This window comes from Motacilla alba, chromosome 9 (assembly GCF_015832195.1).
Source record: "Motacilla alba alba isolate MOTALB_02 chromosome 9, Motacilla_alba_V1.0_pri, whole genome shotgun sequence".
NCBI classification, from domain to species: domain Eukaryota; kingdom Metazoa; phylum Chordata; class Aves; order Passeriformes; family Motacillidae; genus Motacilla; species Motacilla alba.
In genome coordinates, this window is record NC_052024.1 from 11,264,320 (window position 1) to 11,289,809 (window position 25,490).

A 25,490-nucleotide genomic window follows, 5' to 3' on the forward strand; every position below is an offset into this window, starting at 1 on the left:
TCCCATTGCCTTCTTGTAAAAATAAGAATAAACTGCTGTGTATAGCAAGTATGAGCTATCTGAGTTCTAGCTGTGATGACAAGGAAAGCAATAGCTTGCATGAGATTAAGAAGAGACAAAGTGAGAAAGTGGAGTGAGAAATTGCCTTGATCAGGGATTCTGAAAGCATAGTATACTTCTGCCTACAGGCCAAGAAAATAAATGAATGTCATTATGACATCTTGCACCAGCTAAGGATCTGTCCCTATTTCTCCACTGCCACTCAGCTTCCCTGGGGCTCTAAGTTCTTCTGTGTGGCCGGAGACTTCAGGCAATGTGATATTTCTGTCAGTGTATTCATAAATATGTGATGTTTTGGTATTGGCTTCAGGTTCCTACCTTACTGAACAGAGCAGTAAACTTCAGAGCTGAAGGGCAAGTCTAATGCCTAAAACAAGTCTAATGCCTAAAACTCCCCATAGATTCACAGAATCATTTAGGCTGGAAAAGACCTTTAAGATTGTAGAGTTCAACCATTAGCCCACTACTGCCAAGGTCACAACTGAAGCCTGGGCCACATCTACATCTGGAAAGGCAAAAGCCTTCTTCTCTTCTTTTGGGAAACAAAGAAAAGATTAATTAATTTTACTTTTTAAAGTGCATCATCACTCCTTTCTGGGACATGCAAGTTGAGATGTTTGTAATAAATTGTATTGACATTGGCTTAGTCTAACTTGGGGAGCTTGTCACTTATTTATAATTCTGCTTTTCAATGTAAGTGATAGGAAAATGGCACACATCCATTATGACTTTGAAATCTAAGTCACAAGGTGATACAAAGAAAGGTTCTGATGGAGAATTCAATGTCTCTTTTCCCAGTATTTCACTGAGCATAAATAATAAAGTACATTGGCTGCAGACTGTCTTTTGGAATTAAGTTGAGAAAATAGAATTCAAATTCAAGTATATGTATATGTAAGGGTTACTAGATCAGAAAGCATCTGAACAGACATTCTTTTGTAGACTAATGAATAGGGTACTGGAAGACCTGGATTCTGAACTTTACTCTGCAAAGATAAATGTATTTTAGCTCATAACTCATTTAAAACAGAACATACTTGCTTGGACAGAAGCTGACACCTCCTTAGTGAACACATTAGCCACCAGTCTACAAAATAATTTTATCTCATTTTCTAGTGAATTAAAATTATTTTCTAACTTCTCGGTTTTCCTCCCCTAATGATATGCATATGCAGCCAGATGAAGAACTGATGAGGTTTGGGCTAGAATTCTTCCAGAAGGGTGGAAGAAATTGAATGAGGCCGAGGAAGCCAACCATCAAACCCATGCAGGCACGAGGGAGAGCAGGGCTGCTACTGCTGTCTAGGTGGGAAACAGGCTGCCATGGCATTTGCAGGGATTCTTTGGGGTGGAGATTAGAAAAGCTCAGGGACTGATTAAGACTCAGATCAAGATGCAGGCAGTATCTTGCAGCACTCTGTAATTTCTGACCAGGCTTTGTGCTCATGAATAAGTGAATATCAAAGGCAACTGGGTAGTTCCAAGGTCACCCTATACAACACCTTGTCTACTTGTACAATAAGAGCAGCAAAGAGTGATTTTTTAGGACTCCTGTTTGGGTATTTTACATAAACAGCACTTACACATAAACTTTTGTACAAACATCTTTTCTGTATATTTATTTGCATAGAAAACATTTTGGATTTATAGAAGGATAATTTTATGTATGTTTTCAAAATCCCTTTATATATTATTTTTCACTATAACAAAATGGTGTATCTATTTGATGAAGTAAAAAAAGCAGAAGCAGAATATAATTTTAAGGGCACTGAAACCAAGTACTTCTTGCTGAGATAGGAGGTGATTTTCTCATTTAAAGCTCATCAATGTACTGACCAGCCAGTCACTGTTGGGCTGTTTCTGATAACTCACTATACAAAAGTCTCTATTACACTGTAATTATCTGTTTATTAAAAGCTAAAAGCCCAGACTGCCATATAGAGCCTTGATTACTTAATATCTGCTTTAATTAACTTTTCACATTCAACTAATTCTGGAACAATTTGATAGGCTTGTTATCAAGCATGCCAGACCTGTCCTTCCACTCTACATTTTAAAATAAGAACACAAAGTTCAGAATTTCCAGAGGAATGTTTCATGAAAGTTGAAGTCACAGTTCTCTCCTGCCACAAAGTTCTTCTGCAAACCCAGATGTACCCAGTAATGTTTTTATTTTTTAGGTTAACTATTGTTTTGTTAGAATATTTATGTCATAGTCCATATGTTGCATAAGACCCTTAGGGCCTGTCAGACCCCAAATCTTCTCAGTTATTCTATACCTTTATTCTCGTTGGAAAACACAAGGTCTGTTTTGAGGCTTTTTTTCTTCACGTAGAGTTTAAAAATGGAATTAAATATTTGTTTTGCACTTTGTGGAATATTTGATAACAGAAAAGAAAACCATAGGAAATCTTAAAAAACCTGAGAAATTTTGAAAACTTATGGGTTTTTTTCATACTGAAATGATATTTTAGGTCATGCTGAAAACTTTTATCCCTTCTAAATGAAACATTCATTTCATATCTTCTTGCTGAAGAAATTCTAGTATTCTTAATCAAGCAAAATAGGAGAGGGATGAACATACACACTTTGGAAATTATGCAAACTAACAAACGTGAAAACCATTAATTCCATGCTCTTCTGTTTTTTAGTCCAGCTGACAGCATCACACAGTTCTTAAAATATCAAAGTTCAGTGAGTTTTGAGACCACTTATTTTGCAGAAAGCATCATCTGACCAATAATAGAAAGAATTAAGCAGTATCTTGTTAAATACTTACAGACCAGGAATATAAGATTCATCTTAGTAAACATGATTCTTATTTTTTTCTAGAGTCCAGTTTGATACCACATATTTATCTCAAACTTTTAAAGGCTCAAACTATTTTTCTGTACCTTTTGCTTACCTTCAAATCACACAGTTTTGATATATGCTTGAAACAAGCTGGGTTTATGCTTGCTCCAATTTAATTCTGACAGAATAGTTAGAGCTCCAGAATAATTTGGGATATTTTGGTAGAAAGCAATAAATCATTAGTCTCATTCCAAAGTTCCAAATAATTAAGATGTCCCCTAGCAGTATTTTCAGATAGGCTTATTTGGTTCTTTGTAACTTGAATAACTTCATTATATTGACTGCTGCATAGCAGTTATCTTTTGTGTGACAAGAAGAAAAGTTTTAATGGGAGAAAAAAGTTACTGCATTAGATGGAAGAAAACTTTTTTAGCATACTCAGACATATCAAAGCAGCAGTATTTTAAAATAGGATAAACTAAATAGTTTAATTGAAACGAATCCAGCTGGATGGTTTCTATTTGAAATTATAGATTTATTTATAGTTTTCTGGAACTATGCAGGGTTTTTGGCCTGTGGAAAGTTGATCTTGTCATTTGCTGCTAGTAAACTGAAGGCATGAATCTTCTATTTTTGTGTCATTTTCCTTCTCTCCTGTACCAAATAGTCTAGCAATAAAAGTGTATCTTTCATATCTTTCTTTTTCTGTTTTCAATATCCATGTGGAGCTAGCAATACAAGCTGTGTGAGGTGGGATTTAACTGTCTGCCCTGTTAGGAGACTGTGCTCAAAATTAGACCCCTCTGGCCAATAAAAACCCACAGAGTTGATAGCTGGCGTCGTGTACAAGTCATGCACCAGTCACAACTGCAATCCAAATTCTCCTATTCAACATCTGCCCTGGACTGCCTTCACAGTTGCAGTCAGAAAGCCAAGTCCTCTGTATTTTAGTCTTTTATTTTGTTATCAAGCACAAATGTTTATAAATCTTGTTTAGTGCCATTCAGGCAAAATGCTGTGGTGAATAACTGTGAGAGATCAAATGCACACCTTATCTTTGCAGAGAAGTACCTTGCAAATAAATGACAGGCATTTCAGAAGATCACTGAGATTCATTACCTGGATGATTTCTCATTTTCAGACAGAAATGAAAGGAAATTATCCAATTTCTTTTTCTTATAATAACATCCAATACATTTAATGTCTAATTTTATAGTGTTTCTTGATTTATAGCATTTCCCAGGCTCATCATGCTCTAGCTACCATTACAAAAGCAGCTCTCACCTTAACCCTTTCAGTGTGGGTGTCACCCAAGAAATGTTTCCTTTGCTCAAAGATAATTTCATGTGTGATGTTGAACTCCTCTGGGTTTGAAGCAGAAATTTCTAATATGGCTTCAGTCAGGAACTCCAGACCATTTGCTATTTCTTGTAGGTACTACATACACATGAAGTGTTTACATACTCACAAATCCAGAACTGGTGGCAAAAACCACCAACCCAAGAAAAAGTAGCAAATCCAGCAATATTGTTGTATTAAAAAAAAGATCCTTGACTCAGTTCTAACCCAGTATTTTAGCCTGTGCTCCTACAGGGGATCAAGGGGACTAAAGTGATAAACCAGCATCTAATCTTCTGCTCTCTGTGACCCATGTGACAAGTAATCAATACATTACCATGCAAATTATTCAAATGCTGAATGACAGTGACCTCTTGGCTAAACATTTCTGCCTTTTCCACTGCCTTCCTGGTCCAGTTGCTCTCCACCCTGCTGGGTAGGTGAGTTACTGGGTGCACGGAGAGTGACTGGCACCCATGCAGTTTCCTAAGTGAATCACAAATCCTGTTTTTCTGTTGTACCCAGAATATTGTGTGCCAACAATGATGGAGCTCATCAGCAAAACAGTGTGTCTTGAAGATAATGCTCCTTCAATACCTGGCACAGCATTTCCTCTGAGCCTTTCTTGTGGGCTGTCCATGAACACATGAAAGCTTCCTTGTTAGTTTAATTTTACTTGAATAATTTTCAAGGTGTTCTTCATAATTGTAACAATCACTTTTAAACAGCAATGTAGATTTTGTGACCTGAGAGTCACAAAATTCATCAGTAACATGCAAGGGCTGGGGAGAGCCTGGGGTCAGCAATATTTTTTCTCATCTATATGCCACTAGTGGTAATGCAGGACTACTCAAACTATCATCAGCATAAAAGGTGCCAGGCAGAAAGCTGTCCTGTAGATGTTCACAGGAACAGATAGCTGGCTAGCTAAGGACAGTATATTAAAAATAGTTGCAGCATTTATAGTTAGACTTGTTACATTAAATTACAGCTCTTTCTGGATTTCAGAGGGGTTTTTTTAGGATTAAATGCTTTTCCAGGCAAAGACAGTGTGGTCTCTCTTGAAAGTGTGTCTGGGTGAAAAAATTCTCAGCGGGCTGAAGAGACCTGGCTGAAATTGGCCTCTCAACATGAGTGTTTATTGCAGTGTGATTTAAATACATACTGTACCATGGCTAAAGAGCAATGTGACCCTGCAAACCAGATCAAACTTTGTTTATTGGAGCTATATTTGTTACTGAGAGGGAACACCAGTTAGGCTGATTATGACTGTGCTAAACACAAAACAAAATAATAACCAGCACAAAGTGCACAGAAATACAGCTGTGCTTGAAAATATCCTGCCTTTAATTGCACTATTCATCTCTATGTTGTGGTCACTCACAAATTACAGATGAAGATTCTGTTTCCAACAGTAAATAACAGATGCTTCACTTCAACTAAACTGTTTTCCAGGACTCTAGAGGAAATATGACCCAAAGGAATATGGTTATAGAAGAGAGAAGCTGCCAAGGCCAGCAAAAAGCATTTAGCTAAACCTTCTTTTCTAAACTGACTTCCCTTATTGACAAATGAGGACAGGAAAATGTGTTCAAAGGAATACAAGCAAAACAATTAACAAGGTTCATAATAATTTCTAGGTGTTGAATAATGAACCATCTGAAGAGATGTACACACAGTCTTGGCTGGTACATTCAGAGTGTCTCATGGACTAGCCATGTTTCAGGAAGGATAATCGTGTGCCCATATGAGGGAGAAAGGAAAGCCAAGGTGTGTGTCCTTAATTTAGGAATAAATGAGAGGCACTAGAGATCAAACTCTAGTTTGGCTCCAGTTCATAGGGAATGGCTGTAAGGAGATGTACTGTCTCACGCTCTTCTCCATGAGCAGAGCAGCACTCTGTGATGGAGCACAATATTCTGATCAGGCTTCTCTTAACCAGGCAACAGCATCATTCCTCCTTGCCTCAGCTGACTGCAGCCTCGCTGCTCAGATCACCTGTCAGGAGACCATTCTGTCCAGGGCCTTTCTGCAGCACCCCCTTGAACACAGCTGGACACAGGGAATGCTGCTACAGAGTTTGGGAATAATGAAAAGGGTATTTTTGTTACTGAAGCAGTAGTGCTATAATCCTAGCCAAGATCATATTGTTACTGTGGTTGCTCTGTCATAAAGTTCTGTCTTTCAGCAGTCTATAACTAGCTGTTAAAGGGCTGAGATAAAAATACAGAATCATATCCTACTAACCAGGTTTTTGGGTTGTTTTGTGGTAGACAGCCATAGTCATACACAGTCATGGTGCACAGCATTTCACCCCACTGCCTATCTACATCCCTAATGAGCCATCCTGCTAAACATATGCACTGCCTTAGCCTTTGATGTTGAAACAAACTATTGGATACTGAAGGATCCAAAATGTTGGCTACTTCTGCTGAGTGAGATGCTTTTGCTGAGAATGTGAGTTTGGTCAGCCTTGGTCATCCTCCAAAAATGGGATATGCCAGACCTCAGTTGGATGAAAAAAGAAAAGAAAGTTGGATGTTTGGAACTGAAGTTCTGGGTGAACTAGAAATGGTGTGATTTTAAGGGCAGCCAGGCACACAGACAGCTCTTTTCTAAAATAAATTTATCAACAGCAACAGCCAGATAGGCACAGTAGTAAAAGCTACTATTCAAAGCTGCTCAGTGTTTATTTAGATTATGGAATAAAATTCTCCCTGTTAACTGAAGAACAGCTGCAAAGAGATGCACAAAGAGTCTGGAATCTCTTGACAAACATTTACACAGAAGGTGATGATAAACAAACAAGACCTAATACCTAGCACAATGCTTTTATAGGACATGTTTTATTAACAGCTTTGAATTTTTGCTCTGCCTGTCAGGAGAATCCTTTATCCTCAAACCTCTCAGTGCAGATTTACTGTGAAATGCAGCTCTCTATTTTTAATCAGAGTATGGGGAATGAGGGGAATCATATATCCAAAAGCATTAGCAAGTAACGCTCAATGCCTCTGAAGGCACATTTATTGAATAGTTCAATTTGACTGTGAACTTAAACGGCTCTCTCTGTTTTGGTGTTGATGCATTATGGTATTATTCTCACAGGCTGATCCAGGTTTATTCATTGTCCGCCAAGAACTGAATATCGTAGTCCTTTCACAGGGGGAGTAAAAGCAATCTTTTTTCCTGTTACAACTTTAGGGTAAGTCAAAAGACAATGTATCACTTAGGAAGGTGGTGCAGCCAGTTCTGCTCTCAGTGTGGCAGCTGATAGTGCTGTAAACACCTGCACCACCTCTGTGCTGGGAAGCGCTGGATTACTGCACCAGACAACTGGGAACTTCTAAATACAACCTCATATTCAGAAAGGGAACACCCATCAGTCCCTGAAACTCAGAGTTTCAGGTGTTTAGAAAGGAGACAGCTAAAATAAATAAGACATTTCCAAAAGTGTATGTTTCATTCTTTTAGAACAAAGTGAAGAAATATTCAGTCTTTGCCAAGAATTTTACGGCTCATTTTGAAGGCTGCTGTGTATGAGTAAATGCAGTAGTAAAATGAGAATTACTGGTATGGATTTCTTTTAAAACTGTTTTTCGACATATAGACATATTTGGACCTAAATTCTGTTATTAGCAGGCCATATTTCCAAGGCTTTAAGAACTTTTCTTAGATACAAGATAGAGTTTAAGTAGGAATATATGTTTTAATATAATTAATTTGTTAAACAAAGGAAACGATAATTATTATTAATAAATTTAGTTGATTCCTGGGATGCATTTAACCTTTTTTATACAAAAGCTCTTAGCTGGTTTCCTGTGACACAGCTGATTAATGTTACTGCATTACATGGGAGATGGAAGCTAAGCCTTTTTGGGTAGCACATGGTTAATTCTGATAGTGTATCTTACTATATGTTTTAGCAACAATTTGCAAGTGTTGTGTAAGCCATACATATTCCTAGAATAAATCAACTGGTAGTTATCTTTGAGGACATATCCTAATCTTTTCTCTAAAAATAGAGTGACAGATTATATTTACATTATGTTAAAATTTAACTGAAAAAGAAAAGTGCAGATCTGATAGTATTGCTGTGAGGAGAGGGGAAAAATTGTGGGAATTGCAGTTATTATGGAGACAAAGACTGATTTTTTTTCAGAAGAAGTTTCATTCCTACACTTATTTTAAAATTGTCATTGTAAAGGAATTGAGGTATAAAGGAATTGTCCTTCCCTTATGCACCAAGTGTCCTGGTCACTGTTATGAGAACTTCCTGATGGAAATTATGGAGAAAGCAATAAATAATGGAAACATGATATAATATGTGGGCAATAATATACAGCAAGAAGGTTGTAGAGATCTGAGTACTGTCTGCTGCCCCAACGCTGTAATGCATTATGGCAGAGCAAATGGAAAATATATGGGTGTGAGTTCTTTCTGATTGATGGTATTTTTACATATCTTGAACTGAATGGATGATAGATTTATGTTTTAAATCCAAACTGTGGGTGAGTTGGTCTGTACCATATAAACTCAAGCATTTACCTCTAGGATGAGACTGAGGTGATTGACCTTGAGGAGTTCAGAGTTGCATCTCCTGAACTAATGGTAGGAACTGGACCCTATTTCACAGAGGGAGAGGGGACACAAGACAGTGCATGTGAATGAGATTCAGTCCATCCAAGTAGATTCAGAAATCACATGCTCTTCTCTATTGCTCTCTGAATGCTTTCCGTTCAATTAAATGCATTATCTGCTGGATAATCATTTTATGATGAAAATTGGCAAAAAAAAGCACACTCTGCTTGTGACTGTTTGCTTGGTTGTGCTGTTTTTGACCGTGCTTTCCTGAGAAGGTTTGCCTGTACAGCAATTTGTAGTTTCTGTGGGGAAAGCCAGTGTAGTCTCTGTGACCATTCATATATTTTTAATTTCCAATAAGCACTATTTTGATAAGGTGAATACCTTTAGCTGTTCAGCTTAACTGAGCTGGCACTGTGCTTTGGATATGACTGACAGTGGTAGATCTGGTTCCCTGGAGCACTGGGGAATCACAGACAGGAGTTTCAAGCTGCCCTGGGAAGGTGCCTGAGCTATCTGTGTATCAGCTGATCACAAAGGGCTGCTGTGAGACCAGTCCCCCTCTTCTGTGCTCATAGCCATGGTTGCAGCATTTCCCTGGCTTCAGCCCCTTTTTTTCTGTAATTGATGGTACACAAACCCCTTCCAATAAATCTCTTCAGAGATAATCATATCATTTTTGTACTTTTAATGCAGTTTCCTTGGCTTTGTGAGCTGAATCCTCCAAACTAGCTTGAAAAATACCATCTTTTTCTTCTAAAGAACCACGGGGATAGATGCAGCTCAGAGTTGCTGTTCAGGCACTGGTGCCAGCATGCTGGGGGATTACACCAAGCAAGCTGGTGTCATTTGCCACAGCTCCATAACTTTGCTCAGCAAACAAATCTGCCGGAATCCATACAAGTGTCAATTGTCATGAATTACCACCAGCTTTGAATACAATTACTTAGCAAAATTAATTAAGACTAAAAAGATAAATGCTGGTAGCTAAGGACAAAAGTCCACACTGAAGTGTAATAAATTATAAATAAAATTAAATATCTTCACTAGAAGGAGAAATCAGAGCCTCAAGATAAATTTGTAATTAAAGATGTCTTTTTAAAATTTTATCTCAATTTGACCTCCTCATAATTTATGAAGATGTATGTTCCAATGTCAAGAAATTAAGTGTAAATTATTAACCTGATAGCTTTATAGTAGGAAAATCGATATCCTGATTACAAACCCAATTAATTTTATTGATAAAAATGTCTGGCAGATCTGATGGGATTCAGAGGAAATCCTCAGAGATGAGCATTTCAAATCAGTAATGACTGTCAACTTTCAGTGTCTTTGGTGAAATCAATTGTACAAAGAGAGAAAGAAGCATGTGCATTGAACAATATAAACAGTTAATATGTCCCTCACTTGTGGTCTTGGGGGGCTTTGCACCTCTGGGTAGCACTAAGTAGCAGAAGAAATGCCATTGCATCCAATTAATTTTCTTGTTAGTGAAAGCACTTCACAATCTTAATTTAAAAATTCCCTAGAGAGCTAAACCACGAGGGGCATCTGGTGACCCAAGCTCCAGACTGCACATTGACTACTGCTCACAGCCTTTTTCCTTCACTGTATTCTCAGCATTATTCCTTATCTCCTATTATAGAAACCCAGACTGACTTGCTCCCCAGGATCTAAGGAGAAAGCTCTTCCTCACCCACGTTTCCATTGCCGCACAGAAAAACTCTTGCTGACTGACAGTGGAAAAGTGGCAAATCTCAGGAAGATGACTAATAGTGCCAGAGTGTATCCAAATTGTAATGGCCTTGATTTACATTATGGGACATGAGACATGTCATGAAGAAGAATCAAACTGTCACAGAAATAGAAAACCTCCACACTGTACATGGATGCCTGCATCCATGTTTATCCAGTACACTTGTACGCTAGTTTATTTTGTCTGCAATTTTATCTATGCTCTTTGTAAAAGCCCCAATTTGGTTATCTTCAGCTGCTATTTTATAGCAAGAGTCTGACATGAAGGCTTGTAATCAGACATTTTGTAAACAAGGGAAAACATATGCTATATATAGAATAAATGATAAGGAATTGTGAATTGCAGGCCTATCTCGATACTGAGGATTTCTGTGGCGATCTTGCAAAACACAGCAGGGAGTTCTGAATGGATTGTGAAGGGACCAGAAACAATAACCAGCATGAGTACACTCATTATTAAAAGCTGGGTTTCAAAAAAGCACACTTGGAAGGACACTGCATTTAAATCAGATCCTTTTTACTCCAGTTTTCTATGTCCCTCTCTCTTGTAATTTAACCTCCCTTGTCATTCATTACTCTCTGTGAATACAAGTGACTATGAAGTAATTAAAGAAAATAATATCGTGAAGAAGAATATTTAAAACAATGTGTAATAAATTAATGCCTGAATGAGGCAGCACTGGAGGAAGATTTTTCCAGCATATTCTCATTATAGTCAGAAATACACAATTTATTACATATTTGTGTAGTAACTACAGATTTTAGCATGAGGGCAAAATCTGCCCGTATAGCTCTTTCTTCAGCAGCAAGGAAGACAGTATTAAGATGTACTCATGATGTTTAGAAGGAGCAGTAGTGAAACAAACTCAGGAAACAAAGATGTGTCTGACCTATGTCTAAGCTCATAACAAACTTTGAGAGAACCTGTTCCTTGTGGTCTGGAGCCTCTAACAGGTACATAAACCCACCCTTTGTGCGTGCTAAAGCTCTGGAGCCTCTAACAGGTACATAAACCCACCCTTTGTGCGTGCTAAAGCTCTGGAGCCTCTAACAGGTACATAAACCCACCCTTTGTGCGTGCTAAAGCTCTGGAGCCTCTAACAGGTGCATAAACCCTCCCTTTGTGCGTGCTAAAGCTCTGGAGCCTCTAACAGGTACATAAACCCACCCTTTGTGTGTGCTGAAGCTCACACAAAGCACATCTATAAGCAATAGTAAGTTGTAAGGATGTAGCAGTGGATCCGTAGGGATCCCGTTCTGCTGGTGCTGCACAGACAGTACTGACCTGATCTGCAGCCAGGTGAGCATGGGTGTGGTGCCCCCACCAAACACCCAGACTGTGAAGAACACCATCAGCAGGGCTGTGGTGAACATCATCTGCTTGGGCTGGGAGTCCGTGTCCCGAATGGCCAACGCAAATGCAACTGCGCCTCGCAAACCTGGAACAAGACAAGGCTGAGCAACTTAATGAGACAGAGAAACAGAGTTTTAATCTTTTCAGTCCAAACCCAGTTCCAAGGGCTGAGGAAATTTTCAGATCATAATCCTGTTTATAAAGTACTGAATCACGCTAACTGAAATGGTAGGACTTAATGCAGCAAATTTGCGAAAGTGAACAATGAAAGTATTCTCATATTCACATAATAATCACACTTCTGCTTTATGTCCACTCAATTCTTTGTCTTGAATAATTGCAAATTAAGTAGTAATCTGAACTTAATGCAGGTTGAAAAAGAAATCTAAATCCTGTGTTAAGTCAGACTACTCATGAAGTCAGGAGCAAGGGAAAAAGAGGATTGACATTAAAATCTGCACCCAAATATGCTACTCATTTCTTCCTTGAAAATACAGAATATTTTCCTTTAAAATCATTTAATGTTCTAAGACTAGTCAGAAAAACATGACTTAAAAACAATGAATAGTTTTTCAAAGATGATTTTAAATACCTAAAAGGGGATGTAGAATAAATTAATGTACTTGAAACGTTATAAGAGTTGTAGAATTATACACCCACAGAGACTGAATAAACAAGAAATTACAAAGGTGGTGAGAACAGCTAGATGAGTTTAAAAAAAAAAGCCCCATAGGCAGTAATAAGGGAACCAAATAGGTCTTGACAAAATGCCATGTTTAAAAATTGAGGGGGAAAAAGCCTGCTAGAGCTTGCAGCCCTCAGGATGCATAATACAAATAATACACCATATTTGCCAGTGCCTTTCATTTATCTATTTAAATGTACTTTATCGTTTTCCAAAAAACTTTCACAAAATAATTCTAGAGAGCAGTCATTATGTGTATACAATACATGCTGAGTCCAAAAAGTACCTTTCAAAGTGTTGAGAGATTAAATCTAGTAATCAAACCTCTTGTAAGGCACTGATGACATATGCAGAATCATTTAATTAACTGCTAAATGCAGCTATTTTTGGCCTAGAACTCCAAAGCTCTTTAAGATTACATAGATAGAATGTGAATTATTTGGTATACAAGCTGGGCCTCCAATTATTTGGTATAGAAGTTTATCCAGGGAACAGCACAAAGCCATTTCTGCAAGGAAGGAGCAGACTGGGGTCGCACTATCTGAAAATACTCCATGGCAGCAGGTTCAAAACCCTGCAGGCAGACACTGGGCTTCTCCTTGGCTTTGCTTTTGTATAAAAGACATCTCTGAGGATGCAGTGCTTTACTATTTTCTAACAGGGAAAGAATATCATCTCATTTTAAGCTGAGGAGGGAATGAATGACTATTGAAATGGTCTTTATTTCAGTAGTTATAGTTGTAATCTGGATTTTTAGCACAGCTACATTTCAGTGGAAAGCATTGCTGCTTCCCACAATTGCATCACATCTTTAATTTTAAATCTAGAACACCTCTTTTTGTAAGAGGGTTTGTGTATATATATACATACACACACACACATATAGACATATAAAAGTTCATTAGTATGTATTCTTGAGCAGTGGACTGGCTATTTCTTTAGTTCAGAAAAAAAGTGAGTGACTGGTCTGCATTTTTCATTTATAAAAGGCTCAACATGGTCTGTAAGAGATAATTCAATTTCAACTAAAAACATGTCTAAAGTAAAATAAATATTCAAACGAGACAACTAAAGCATTGGGAAGCAGATGAATACACTGAAAATTTAAAGACTCAATGAGAAGCATGGAACACTGCTATATGTGTGTGTGTGTATATATATATATGTATATATATATATATATATATATATATATATATATATATATATATATATATATATATATATATATATATATATATATATATATATATATATATGCATATATCTCTCAGAATACTTTCCAGGTAATAATGCAAGTGAAGGAAGGGAATTTTAACAACCTCAGAAAATGTTGAGCTACTGAAATTGACTGAAGTTAAGGAAGATTAAATTTTCTGTAAAAGTTCAGGGAAAAATGCCACCAAAGCCCAGTGGAATGATTGGATGCAGTGGATGTTGGTACCTCAGCTACCCCTGGGCAGAGTGGGGCAGCAGAAGGACCAACTCTGATGAACCATTAGCAGAGATTCTCTCTCCTCATCTTTCAGGGGTAAATTGTTGGCAGCTCCACATCTGTGTTAATCCATTCATCCTTGGGCTGAGTCACAGCTTTCCTAACAGATGTTTTTTTGTGCCAGCCATTAGGGATTTATCTTTAGGCAATATCCTTTAATGAGTCAGAGCCTTCAAAGCAGACCAGCCCAGGGTTAAGCTCCAGAGTCCCCCAAACAGAACCTGTGTGCCCTGTAGGGCTGTTAGCCATCCTTTGCCCAGACCCCACACAAACACCTCTCCAAACCCAGCCCTCTGAAGAGCCCATGAGGGCTGGAGTGTTTGTTGTTGGTGGGAAAAGAATCTGCCGGGAAAGAACACTTTCTATGGGTAGCCCTGGTGTTTTGATTTCAGCTGTAGTTTTCTGCTCTTTTCTTCCTTGCTTTCTTTTCTATTTAGCTGATTTCTTCCTTGTTTTCTTTTCTATTTAGCTGATTTCTTCACATTGCCACTTCCCACCTCTGTGTCTGTATGAGGGTGTAGATGTAAATGCCTGCACAACAGCTGTCTGTACATAGGCAACTTTTGGCTTAATTCTGCATTTGTGTTCATCCTTTTAGGCTCCACTGATGCTGCAATGCCTTATATTAACAGCAACCACCCCTGTAGCACTGTGTCCCACAAGCCTCTCTGTTGCCTATTTATGTGTTGTAGAGAAGAGGAAAGCAGAGTAAAAAGTAAATAAAGATGTTGGGAGAAAAGTGGAAAGTGCTATAAAGTCTAAGACTTTAAAATGTTTCTATTTCACATGAGACTGTTGGACTGCTCACTTTAGCTGATGTTCAACTTAATTTGGGAAGCCTGGGCTTAATTAGTTCTTGCATAAAGGACTAATCAAGTTTTCATTTACAATGGACTGTTATCAGGAATCCTGATTAAAAACAGTTGTAGAAGTGAATCCACCCTCTGTAATGTATTTTTAGAGGAGTGGTAGAAGAAGATAAAGAATGTGATAAATCAAAATGCTCCATAATCCACCTCCAAGCCTAACTCTTCCACCTTTTCTCAACTGAACTGATATGCATCAAAAAGCAGAACTTAGTGACTTCAGGAGAGTTCTTTGCAGAGTAAGGTATAATCAAAGGCTAATCAACAGTGTACTTGCCTGACCTTAATTGCTCTTCTCAGCAATTTTTCTCAGCAATCACTTTGGTGATTGTGGCAGTAAAACAAGCAGTAAATGTTTGGTGGATTTGGTAATAAGATAGAAAACAAAACTAACCCCAAATGTATTGTTTTCCACATCTGAATGTATGATGCTGTGGTGAATGAGGGCCGTTTTTTCCTGTGATCCACTGGAACCTGGTGCTATACCAGAACAATGAAGGCAGTGAAGGTGGTGAAACCCACACTGAGGTGGTGGATGCCCCATCCCTGGAAACACTCGATGTCAGGCTGGATGGGGCTCTGAGCAACCTGATCTAGTTGAAGATACCCCTGCTCATTGCAGGGCATTGGACTAGATAACCTTTAAAGGTCCCCTCCAGGCAAATTGTTCTATGATTGTTGCTACAGATCTTCATAGATAATTTCCTTCAAACACGAATTCAGTGTCTTGTTTACTCATCAGAAATGTGTCTCTCTGCTGGCAGCTATTGTCCTCTCTGTTTATCACCACATGCAGTATGATCAGTTTATAGCACTGTGAATGTTATTGGTAACTAAGCACAAATCTTGGTGCATCTTAAAAAATAGAATTACACAGAAATTCTGTGTATCCTGTGAAGTGTGCAGCTGCTGGCAGTGTGAGAGACAGTCATTATTATTATAGTTGCAGATTGTGCCACTACTTTATTATAATGTAAACACATTTTTCTCTACAAAATAGAGGCGTTTTTATCTTTGAGACGAGATAAAAATTACTTTTCTGAGAATTTTAACATTTATATTTGAGAAGCCTGCAACACTACTGTTTCAGTTCTCAGCTGCCAGATTGTCCTGGAAAGTTAATGTGTGTGAGTTCTCACGTTCAGCTGCTGGCTGCAGGCTGCTTTCTGCTCCTGTTCTGTGGAGAATGAAATTTGACTGCAGAAAACGAGGACAGAAAAGTTAAAGAATAAGAGAGATTTCAGAAGGTTTTCCATCCAATACTTTAGCTGATGAAAACCAAAAGCCAAAATGGAGCCCAGGAACTAGATACCAAACAATATAAAGCTATTTTTCATGCTGTTGTCTAGCTGGCCACCTGCTAAGCTTACCAGAGGGATCTCCAGATCCAAGTTACCCATGGAACAATGGCAGGGGAGCAGTTGGGCTGAAAGGCAGCTCCTGCTGGATGTGTCATCATCCCTCACTCCGCTCTCGCCGGAATTAGCTGACATTTTCAGTGGCAGCTTTTAGCAGAAGGAGTGAATGGGTATAGAAATGAACTGCTGTGTTGCTCTCTAGAGAGTTGGAATTTCATAGGCACAAATGAGGCCCCCTGATGTGGAGTACTCCTGATGAGGGAGCTTGAAATGCAGCACATTGTATTTCACTCGTTATCTGGCTAAATGGATCTCGGTACATCAAGGCTGTCAATCAAGAACTTTTATCCATACAAATGTGGACTAAGTTTTTGCATAAAAAGCAGGAAAATGAAGCAAAAAATGTGCTGAGTTTCTAATTTTAGAAAATTATATCATCAATAGCGTAGGGGTATCTGCATTTCTGTCTTTTACTGAACAGATATTCTTGGCTTATAAGTGAGTTTTTCCTAACTAGCATTAGAAAGTCAAGTGGAATTATTTCTAGCTTGTACAAGTAAAAAAATACGGAATCCAGATGAGCCTTAACAGTTCTGGGGATGATGTGCAAATCAGACTAGAACATGGCTCCCTCTTCTGGATTTTAATTTTTTTTATTATTCTACAAGGTTAACAAAATCAATAAAATTAAATATCAAGCTGGAATGCATATGAAAAGACCTGCTGAGTTGAAATTATCTCGTCTCAGGTTTAAAAGTAAAACTATTCCAGAAGTTTAAGGAATTGCCAACAACCATGTCTGATCTGAGTGTCAGCACTAACACTGTCCAAGTTGGATATTAATTTGCTGCTATGTAAAATACTCTCAGGTATACCTCAGGTACCTCTAAAACAGCCCAACTTAAAAACATGGTATTCCTAAATTGTCATGGAAGTGTGGACAGATGGGGGACAATGGATTGAAAGACAGTGGCTTCCTGGGCAGTGAGTTTCCAAAATGTTAATTAAAATAGGGCAAGAGCACAGTGAGGTTGATCAGAAGGCATCCATTTGCTTCAGTAGCTTTGGAGAGGTGACCTTGAGCTTTAGGGTGACAAATTCTTTGTGATAGATGTGGCTTTTTCTAGTGATAGATGACTATTTTTGTCACTCATTAAATGTGGACAGGAGAAATATCAAAAATGCCAAAATAGCTCTTACCTGAAAACATCATCATGTGCTGAAAGGTCCTGGGAATCTTTTGTTTTCGACCCAAATTCAAAAGGAAAGAAAGTGGGTATATGTTGGAAGCTCTTGCTACAAAAACTGCCACCTAAAATGTAAGATGTTGAGGAAAATAGTGGACAAACTAGTGACAAAACCAGAATTAACCCAAATATTTCTCTGAAATTATATTTATGTGTAATTAAACAAATATGACATTATTTTCTTTTATGTTTTACATGCCATGTTCTAATGCTCCCTGTGCCATGCCAGAGATCTGCCTTCCCCAGACATCCTGGTTTTATATTCATCACAATATATCTCACTCCAATCACTCTACTTCTACTCATCACATTTGTGTCACATGTGACTTCATCTTCAGTTCTTCAGGAAAATGCCCATCATCAATTGCAGAGAGAGCATTATCTCCTTGAGCAGCAATTTTCAGAGAATAAATGTACTTTTGGACCTGATTATTACTTCCTTATTTCCTGGCGATTCATATTGTCTATACCCAGCACTTTTTCCTTTTTCTTCCCCTTCTCTGCAGACATTCTTCTGATGAAGTTCTTTATTACTCCTCTGTGGAGCTACCACAAAAGTTGCCTTAGTTGGAACCATGAGGCCATTATCAGATTTAAAGAAAGGCAGTCTGAGCTCCCTATATATGCTTTTTGCACATTTTTCCCATTTTTCCCTCCCCTTGACTTGTGGCTCAATTACGGCACTCCCAGTCTGAGTGTGCCAGGACTGGAGAGCAGGTGAAGCATTTCAGAGGCAATGTCTGAGTCCCAGCAGCTGCCCCAAGAGCTGCCTGCAGCTCTGGTGCAGTCCTGATTATTCCTTTAGAAATTACATATAACAATTACTGCACGTCAACAGTACGCTCCCAACTTTCAAAGCTATTACAGTTCATTTAAAAGTGATAAGCAGAGGGCTGCTGCTCTGAGCCAAAAAAACCTATTGAATAATTTATCACTGTGAAAAGAATCTATACTGCTGTATGAGTAAGATTTATTGAGAAAGCATGGCAGACACAGAGCTTTTCTTACCTCTTAGGCACATGAGGGCGTAAATAATTCCATGTATGCTAGAGATACCAAGTATAAAGAAGGAAAGATTTGAGCAAAGCAGAACTGTATGATTTTAAAGGACTTCATATCATTTAAGTAGTTTTGGGGAAGTCCTGCTTGTGACACACATCTGTCTGGAGGCAGCTCTCCAGTTTGTGGATCTGCACTGGCTCCAGACAGGAAAAAAGGTTTTGTGTTGCACCTGTCCCCACAGATGTGTCCCAATACTTATCCCAATTTCCCACCCCACTTGCAAACCATTGGCAAAAGTTCCCCAGCTGGTTTAAAGCTATTTGCCTGTAGCAGAGGAGCAAAACAGCAACTGTGCAAAGAACATGTGCTTATGTGCATGGGGGCAGTTATTAGGATACAGGTAGTAGATGATTGCACTTGGGATTGACAATATACTGATCTTTAGTATTCAAGGAACTGACTGGTTTGCTTGTTGACTTCTTTTTTCACATGGAACATGCCTTCTTTATATATATATATGTATACACACACACACATGTGCAGAGATATGTACTTCTTTAAAGCAAAGGATACAAGAGCACCAAATATGAAAAGGGGATTGAAGATGTGATTTTGAAATGTAAATAGCGCGAGTCCCATGTAACAGAAGATGACATTCTCAGCCAAAAAATTCATGAACTCGAACAACTTAAATGAGAGAGAAAGAACATAATTATGACTCATGTCTACAACAAACTACTGATTATCCCAGGTTCTCTTGGAATACAGAACTGTTTAGATAAAAGGAACAGAAATTGCTGCTGTTTCAAGGGTGGATTTCAAACCCACCTAATTTGCTGACAAATTAGACACAAGGTGTCTTTTAGTTTTAAAGATCATAGTTGCTTGCAGGTTTTTCTCTGATTTGTATATGAAAGCTTGACATAGACAACTGGTAAAATACGTAAACAGCAAGTAAGTTATATGAACTTCAGTGCAAACTGCAGGGAAGCTGAGGGAAATGAGCTTCACTCATGTTTACAGGGGCAAGCCTGGGGAATGGCTTGTGGTTACACAAGTGGCTGTGCATAAAGCAGTCCTGGGTATGGGTACACTAAGGCCTAGAGAGAAAAAAATTCCTAAATGGACTTTTAAGGATCTGTCCCTTTAAAATATAGCACAGTGTTTCTTATTACTATGACTATTATCTTGCAGATGGAAATTCTTATTGCACTGTATGGACATCAATATCAATACTAATTTCAAACCAAACTATTTTAAATGTCATTTAAAGGTATTATAAAACAAGCTTAAAATACATGAGTAGAGTAGAATTTCTTGTGGGAAAAATCAAGCAAAGCCAAAATATCCGCTTGCCTTGAGGGGATGTTTTTGATTATATTTGCAACTGATTATATTAAAACTAATCAAATAAATTTCCCTATTTAACCACATCTGGAAAAAATCAATCATTGCTGCCAAATAACCACAGAGAGGAAAAAGGAGCATTTCATTTCTGAAGTCACTTTTGAGCTCAGGATTTTATACAAACAAATCCTGATGCAGAGTTAGGACTGAAGTTTGTCAGTCTGTCTGCAACCAGCCATACATCACTATCCAGTATGTTACTATGGAGATGTTTTTTTCATCCTCAGTGGGCTTATGTATTTTTTGTAATATGTTTGTGCTTCTAAAAATAAATATCCAGTAACAGTCACTAAGATTGAACAAAGGAAAAATGAGAGCTGTCAAAATCATTAAAACAAATTTCAGAGGCAAAATGGCATAAAACCCATTAGTATATGGGAGGATATTTTGGACCCCAAGGCAGCACCATCAATTATCCCAAGCACATATTCCATAGCCCTCATTTTGTGCTGCAATACTGAACAACATCAAAACAAACACAAAAATATTTGCAGGTTAGCAGTCTTAAATTATTTGAATTAAATTTAGAGGAGAGGAACCAGTTGTCAAAATCTTCAAAGTATGGGATCTTGTGACCCATAGAAATGATGATAAATTCTTGCATTTCCACTTGGGAGCAGACATGATCCCATGTATTTGTGGGACTTTCATCTAATGCATTGTTTGAAACAATAGAAAAATGTATCAGGAGTGCCATGACAGGATCTACATCTCTATAAAATAGCTTCTGTGTATATATGAAAATCTTTTGAGGGAAGGATACTGCTATGAGGAGCCACAACTGCTTACTTTAATTGTTTGGATGAGATAAAGTACTCCACAGGTTTTAAAGCTGAATGATACTTCATTTTTTGTTTAGAAAATCTCATTCAAGACTCAAAACCAATTAAAGGAGATGTACTATTGGCACATTTTAGAATCAGAAATTCTTAGATTAAATTTCCTTTCTTGTATTTTCAAAACTTCTGTTAATATGCATTTTTTGGAAGAAAATAGATTTTTTTTCTATATCATTGCCTTTTCTCTATACTTTTTCTCAGCAATCTTACTAAATTCAAGCTTTTACTCTTGCCTGAAGTGCTTTCTTGGCGTAGCTGATTTTAAACTTTTCACCCCCGGTCTCCCAGCAATCCCATCAAGATACAATCTTTATGGATTTCTTGCAAATCCAGTTTAGTGCATCTTTTTCACTTCCCGATAACTTTACCTCCTTTTGCTCTCTACTTGCCTCCTGCTTCTTCCTACTTCACACTTCCAGGCTGATTTCAGTAAATGATTGTTAAAGAGAAAAAAAACCCCTCATCCTTGTCTGGGTGTTTGCTCTCAATGTGAGCAGCACATTTTTCCTCTGCTCTCTGGGTGAATGTGTCGTGTCCCACAGCACAGCCCTGCTGGTTTCCTTGGCCTCTCTTCACAGTGGGTGTAACTTTTGTAGCCAAAGCATCTGTGTCAGATGCCTCCAATGCTGGAATTGAATTGCTGGACATCAATTTTTTTCCTACCCCCTGAGTAAATATAACTCAAATACTCCCGTGAGGGTTTTTTTTTTTTTTTTTTTTTAAATATGTGTCTTTGCTGAACTATGCTGTTTTTTTTCCTCTTATCTCTAGTTTCTCCGTATTTTGATCTTTCACTATCAGAGCACTGCTTGCTTGCTAGGAGATTAAATCCAGACTATTTTTCTTCCTTTGTGTAGCAAAAATCCAGGTGTTATTTCAATAGCTAAATTAGAGCAGGCTCCACTCCTTCCTATTCCAGGCACAACCATGATACTGTCTATTATCAAAGATTCAGCTCCTTAAAATGGTAAAAGTAACTTGTTAGCTTCATTTAGAATCTTCTGTGTTCCCAAAATAGTTTGCTCTCTTTTTAAAAAGTCTATCACTTATTCATATGACACATTTATTCACTGACTGCAACTTATTCAAATTTCTCACCATGAGTTAGAAAAATTAAATAAAACAACTGCTTCAGAACTAGTGATTGTCATAAAAGGAGTGATATCTGAATGCTTTTTCCTGGAACATGGCACTTGCTGATATAGCATAAAAATGGCCCACTGTTCTCCGACTTTACTTTTATTCATGTACTTAAGCTCGGTGTTTTATTTAGTGCTCAGTTTCTGTGTTTTGTTCAACAGTAATACAGAGCCCATGGAGAGGTTCCATTTAGCACTTAACTGTCAGTGCTGTGCAGCACAAATCCCTTCAGAGCAAAACAATTTGTTCTAAAGAGATCTTCTGAAAACCATGTTAAGAAACAGCTTCCATAGGAGCGTTTTCCCAAATTGCCATGCCTTTCGGTCAAATGTTTCTGTAGTTATTTTAAAGAGGAGATGTCAAGACCTTTTGATGAGGAGTAGAAAAATAGGAGCAATAGGCTTTCAGCTGGAATTTAAAAATTCCTGGGTGAGCCAAGGAGTTGCAGCATACACAGTAGCCTGTGGGTGACATCCTCTCCTGTCTGAGGGACCGTGAGCCAGGGCCATGCTGTGCTCCATGGGCTGCTGAAATGCCACTCAAAAGTTCTTAATATTTTGAATATATGTACTTGCAAGTGGGATTACTTTTGTGGGAAGAAAAAGTTAGGATTAACGTCCTGGATTCCAGGTGTTAGGAAGTATTTTTTCTATAACCATAAATTCCCTTCCCTTGTCACCCACACAGACAACCATCCTCTTTCTACTCTAAATGAAATTGGCATAAAGTGCTTATACACCACTGTTAGTTTTCCCAGGGCTACCAGAAAACCATTTTAATATACATATAGCAATAAGACATGTTTTTTGTTATAAAACTAAAACCCCTCATTTGTAATGTGGCATTCCTAACTCTCCACGAAGTCTATAAATCTGGTTATACTTTTTATGTAAGAGCTGTAATAAATCACCAATGTCAACACATTGCAGAGTAGAGTATTAATTACAAGAACACTGGTTCAGAACTTATCCAGGCACTTGGTTTAGGTGTTTAGCTCAGTGAATTACTGAAAATGGTATTTGCTTTGCTTTGGTAATTTCCTCTGTAAGTAGTGATTATTACAAAAGATTTATAGTAAAATTAACATACTATTTATGTATTTAAAAAGACATTGTTCATGAAATATGCTTTGCTTTTCTATTACTCTCAGCTGTTGTAAGTACTAAGAGAGATTAAAAATTAAAAAATTCTGTTTTAAGCTAGGACATTGTTGTGGAAAATGCCCCTTGCAGTTCAGTTCTCACTGGCAGAGGAAGGAATCAATCCGTATGTTAAGCCTTGCTGTAACCACTGAGTTTATCTTAGACCAATGTTTTATTTTAACTCACGTGAAAAAAATAATTTGATATAAAATCTGCATTAGTTTTATCTTTTCAGTGAGGTAAGGAAAGCATGATCTTTATTCCTCTCCTTCCTTTCCTCCTCCCCCACAGTTAAGTTCCAGCCAATTAGAGCAATAAGCTAGGCCAGAATGGCTTTTGGTACTCAATTTATTTTCCAGAACTACTTTTATTTTCACTGAGTGTTAGAGGGATTTTCTAGGTAAGTAATTAGTGCACCTGGAAGATGGAACACACTGAGTACCAATCTCACCTGCAGTGAAAATAGAATTCCTTAAAGGAGCATCAAAAGGGGAAAATGTACCTAATCTATGCCACAGTTCCCCTGTGGCTGGGGAGATGGAAAATGTAAGATTTTTCAAATGCTGGTATTTTAAGGAACACTTCTCATCTCAAGGGGATAAAGTTAGTATGATAGGACTGGATAAAAGCAGAATGACAAACAGCATTCTTTCCTCTTGAGGGAATAACATTAGTGTGGAGGTATTGGGTAGAAGCTGAATTACATCCTCAAATTCCTTCCAGCAAAATTTACTGAATTTTAATCATTGATGGCAATATTGCATTCATTCACTTGATTTAATATCTGCTGAAGGAATGTCATCCACCTCTTGCAAATACCTGCAGGCCTTCTGTAGTTGCACTGATTTAGCTAAAAACATGGAAAATGCCACCTCTCTGGGGGGTGCACCCTACAGTGATATATTCCTGCATCAGAACAGGGAGAGTTTCCATACCCCAGCAGCAGCTAGGAAGCTAGGATGTAAAATTAGTGATAGTTTTAAGAGAGATATAAAGGTGACAGAGCCACTAAAACCTCAAGAATTCAGTGTTAAGTGATGGTTATAAAATGTATTATCTTCGAATAATGCTATTTAATTAGATCACCGTTTTCAAAATACTCCATGAAGTCAAGGATATTGATAAATTATTAATTGATGAAAATTGCTTTTTCTTAACTCTTTTGAATTAAAATGCAGTGAGAATTCAAGCTACTATAATTTTCCTGAGATCATAGAAACTTTTATTATAACCTAATTGCTTTATTTTGTTTCTCTTCTGATAAGAAGTTTCAAAATTGGGAAAAGATTTGGATTTGAACCTTTTCCTTGAAATCTTATACAGCTATAATGAATGTTCACAGCATAGTGATATAATGCTCATTTCTGAATAAGCTTAGATGAAAGAATCAGCAAGAGTAACTCAAGTTCATGATAGAATCTAAACTTGTTTATGGTGTTAATTTTGATATGCAAACATATCTGACTCTCAACTTGCAAACACACTAACAGAGAGAAATTCTTACAGGTTCTTTAATGTCCTGGGGAAAAAAATCTGGCCGTTTTTATCAGTAGGCTTTGCTACTGAATTAAATGAATTTCACCCCAACAGATTTATGGAAGACACACAATAACTTTCTATTTCCCTATAGATCTGGGAGGTTTAAAGGATTCATAAGGCCTGAGGAAGAACTAGGAAAGGAAAAAGATCTAAAAGAAAACAGTAGCACCAAGGGGAAGGAAAGGCCAGCAATATTTTGCATTTCCATGGTATGGCTTTCTCTTTCTGGCATCATCTACTCAGCATCACCAAAGTTCAGCTTGGGAGAAGCTGAACAAACTACTGGCACAGAATATGCTTCTGACCCCCACCAGCAAAGCAAAACTGTTGGCCTCAGATATAAAGGCAAATCCTATTATTAAAATTATCATAGGTCTTGAATGGCTTTGCTTAAAAAAAGGAGTTTAAAGCAAAAATGTTGAAAATTAGGCAGCCAATAGGAATTTGGCATTTAAATTAAATGTTGCCTTCAATCAAATTTGGATCTAGCTCTGGATCATTAGTCTTGTTAAGTTGCTTAGAAAAGGGGATGTCTGCAAAGATTTTTTTTCCTTTTTTTTCTTTTTTTTGTTCAAGTGTGGCCCAGTTTGTGAGAGAGGGAGCATTTTTGAACCAGTATCTCCTTTTCATGCAGCACAACCAACTTTTGCTACTTTACAGCACCTTAAAATAACCCCAGAATGATCCCTGAATGGAAGCTGCCACCAAAAGAGAGGTGATGGTGCTGCTGTTCCTACAGCTTGTCAGCCAAGTTCTTGTTTGGTTCGCAAACTAGAAAAAACCATTTCCAAAGTCCTTATTTATCTTAAATTCCTGAACTGAGATATTGCAGGCACAAAGGAAGGAGTACCCCAGTGCTCTGTTGTCTCAAGATTATGTGCTCAGGGAT

General features: G+C 37.8%; 1 protein-coding gene across 7 annotated transcripts in view; it reads right to left on the minus strand.

The window, feature by feature from the left end:
* Positions 1-25,490, minus strand: part of SLC9A9 (solute carrier family 9 member A9) — a 193,497-nt gene that overhangs the window by 64,145 nt on the left and 103,862 nt on the right. For 6 of the 7 annotated variants that reach the window (XM_038145311.1, XM_038145312.1, XM_038145307.1 and 3 more), the window contains 3 exons: positions 19,108-19,221; positions 17,486-17,597; positions 11,813-11,966 (listed from right to left, as the gene is read on the minus strand). In XM_038145311.1, coding sequence (XP_038001239.1) covers positions 11,813-11,966; positions 17,486-17,597; positions 19,108-19,221 — 380 coding nt within the window. The remainder of the gene's footprint in view (positions 1-11,812; positions 11,967-17,485; positions 17,598-19,107; positions 19,222-25,490) is intronic. The other variant, XM_038145310.1, reaches the window with a different exon arrangement.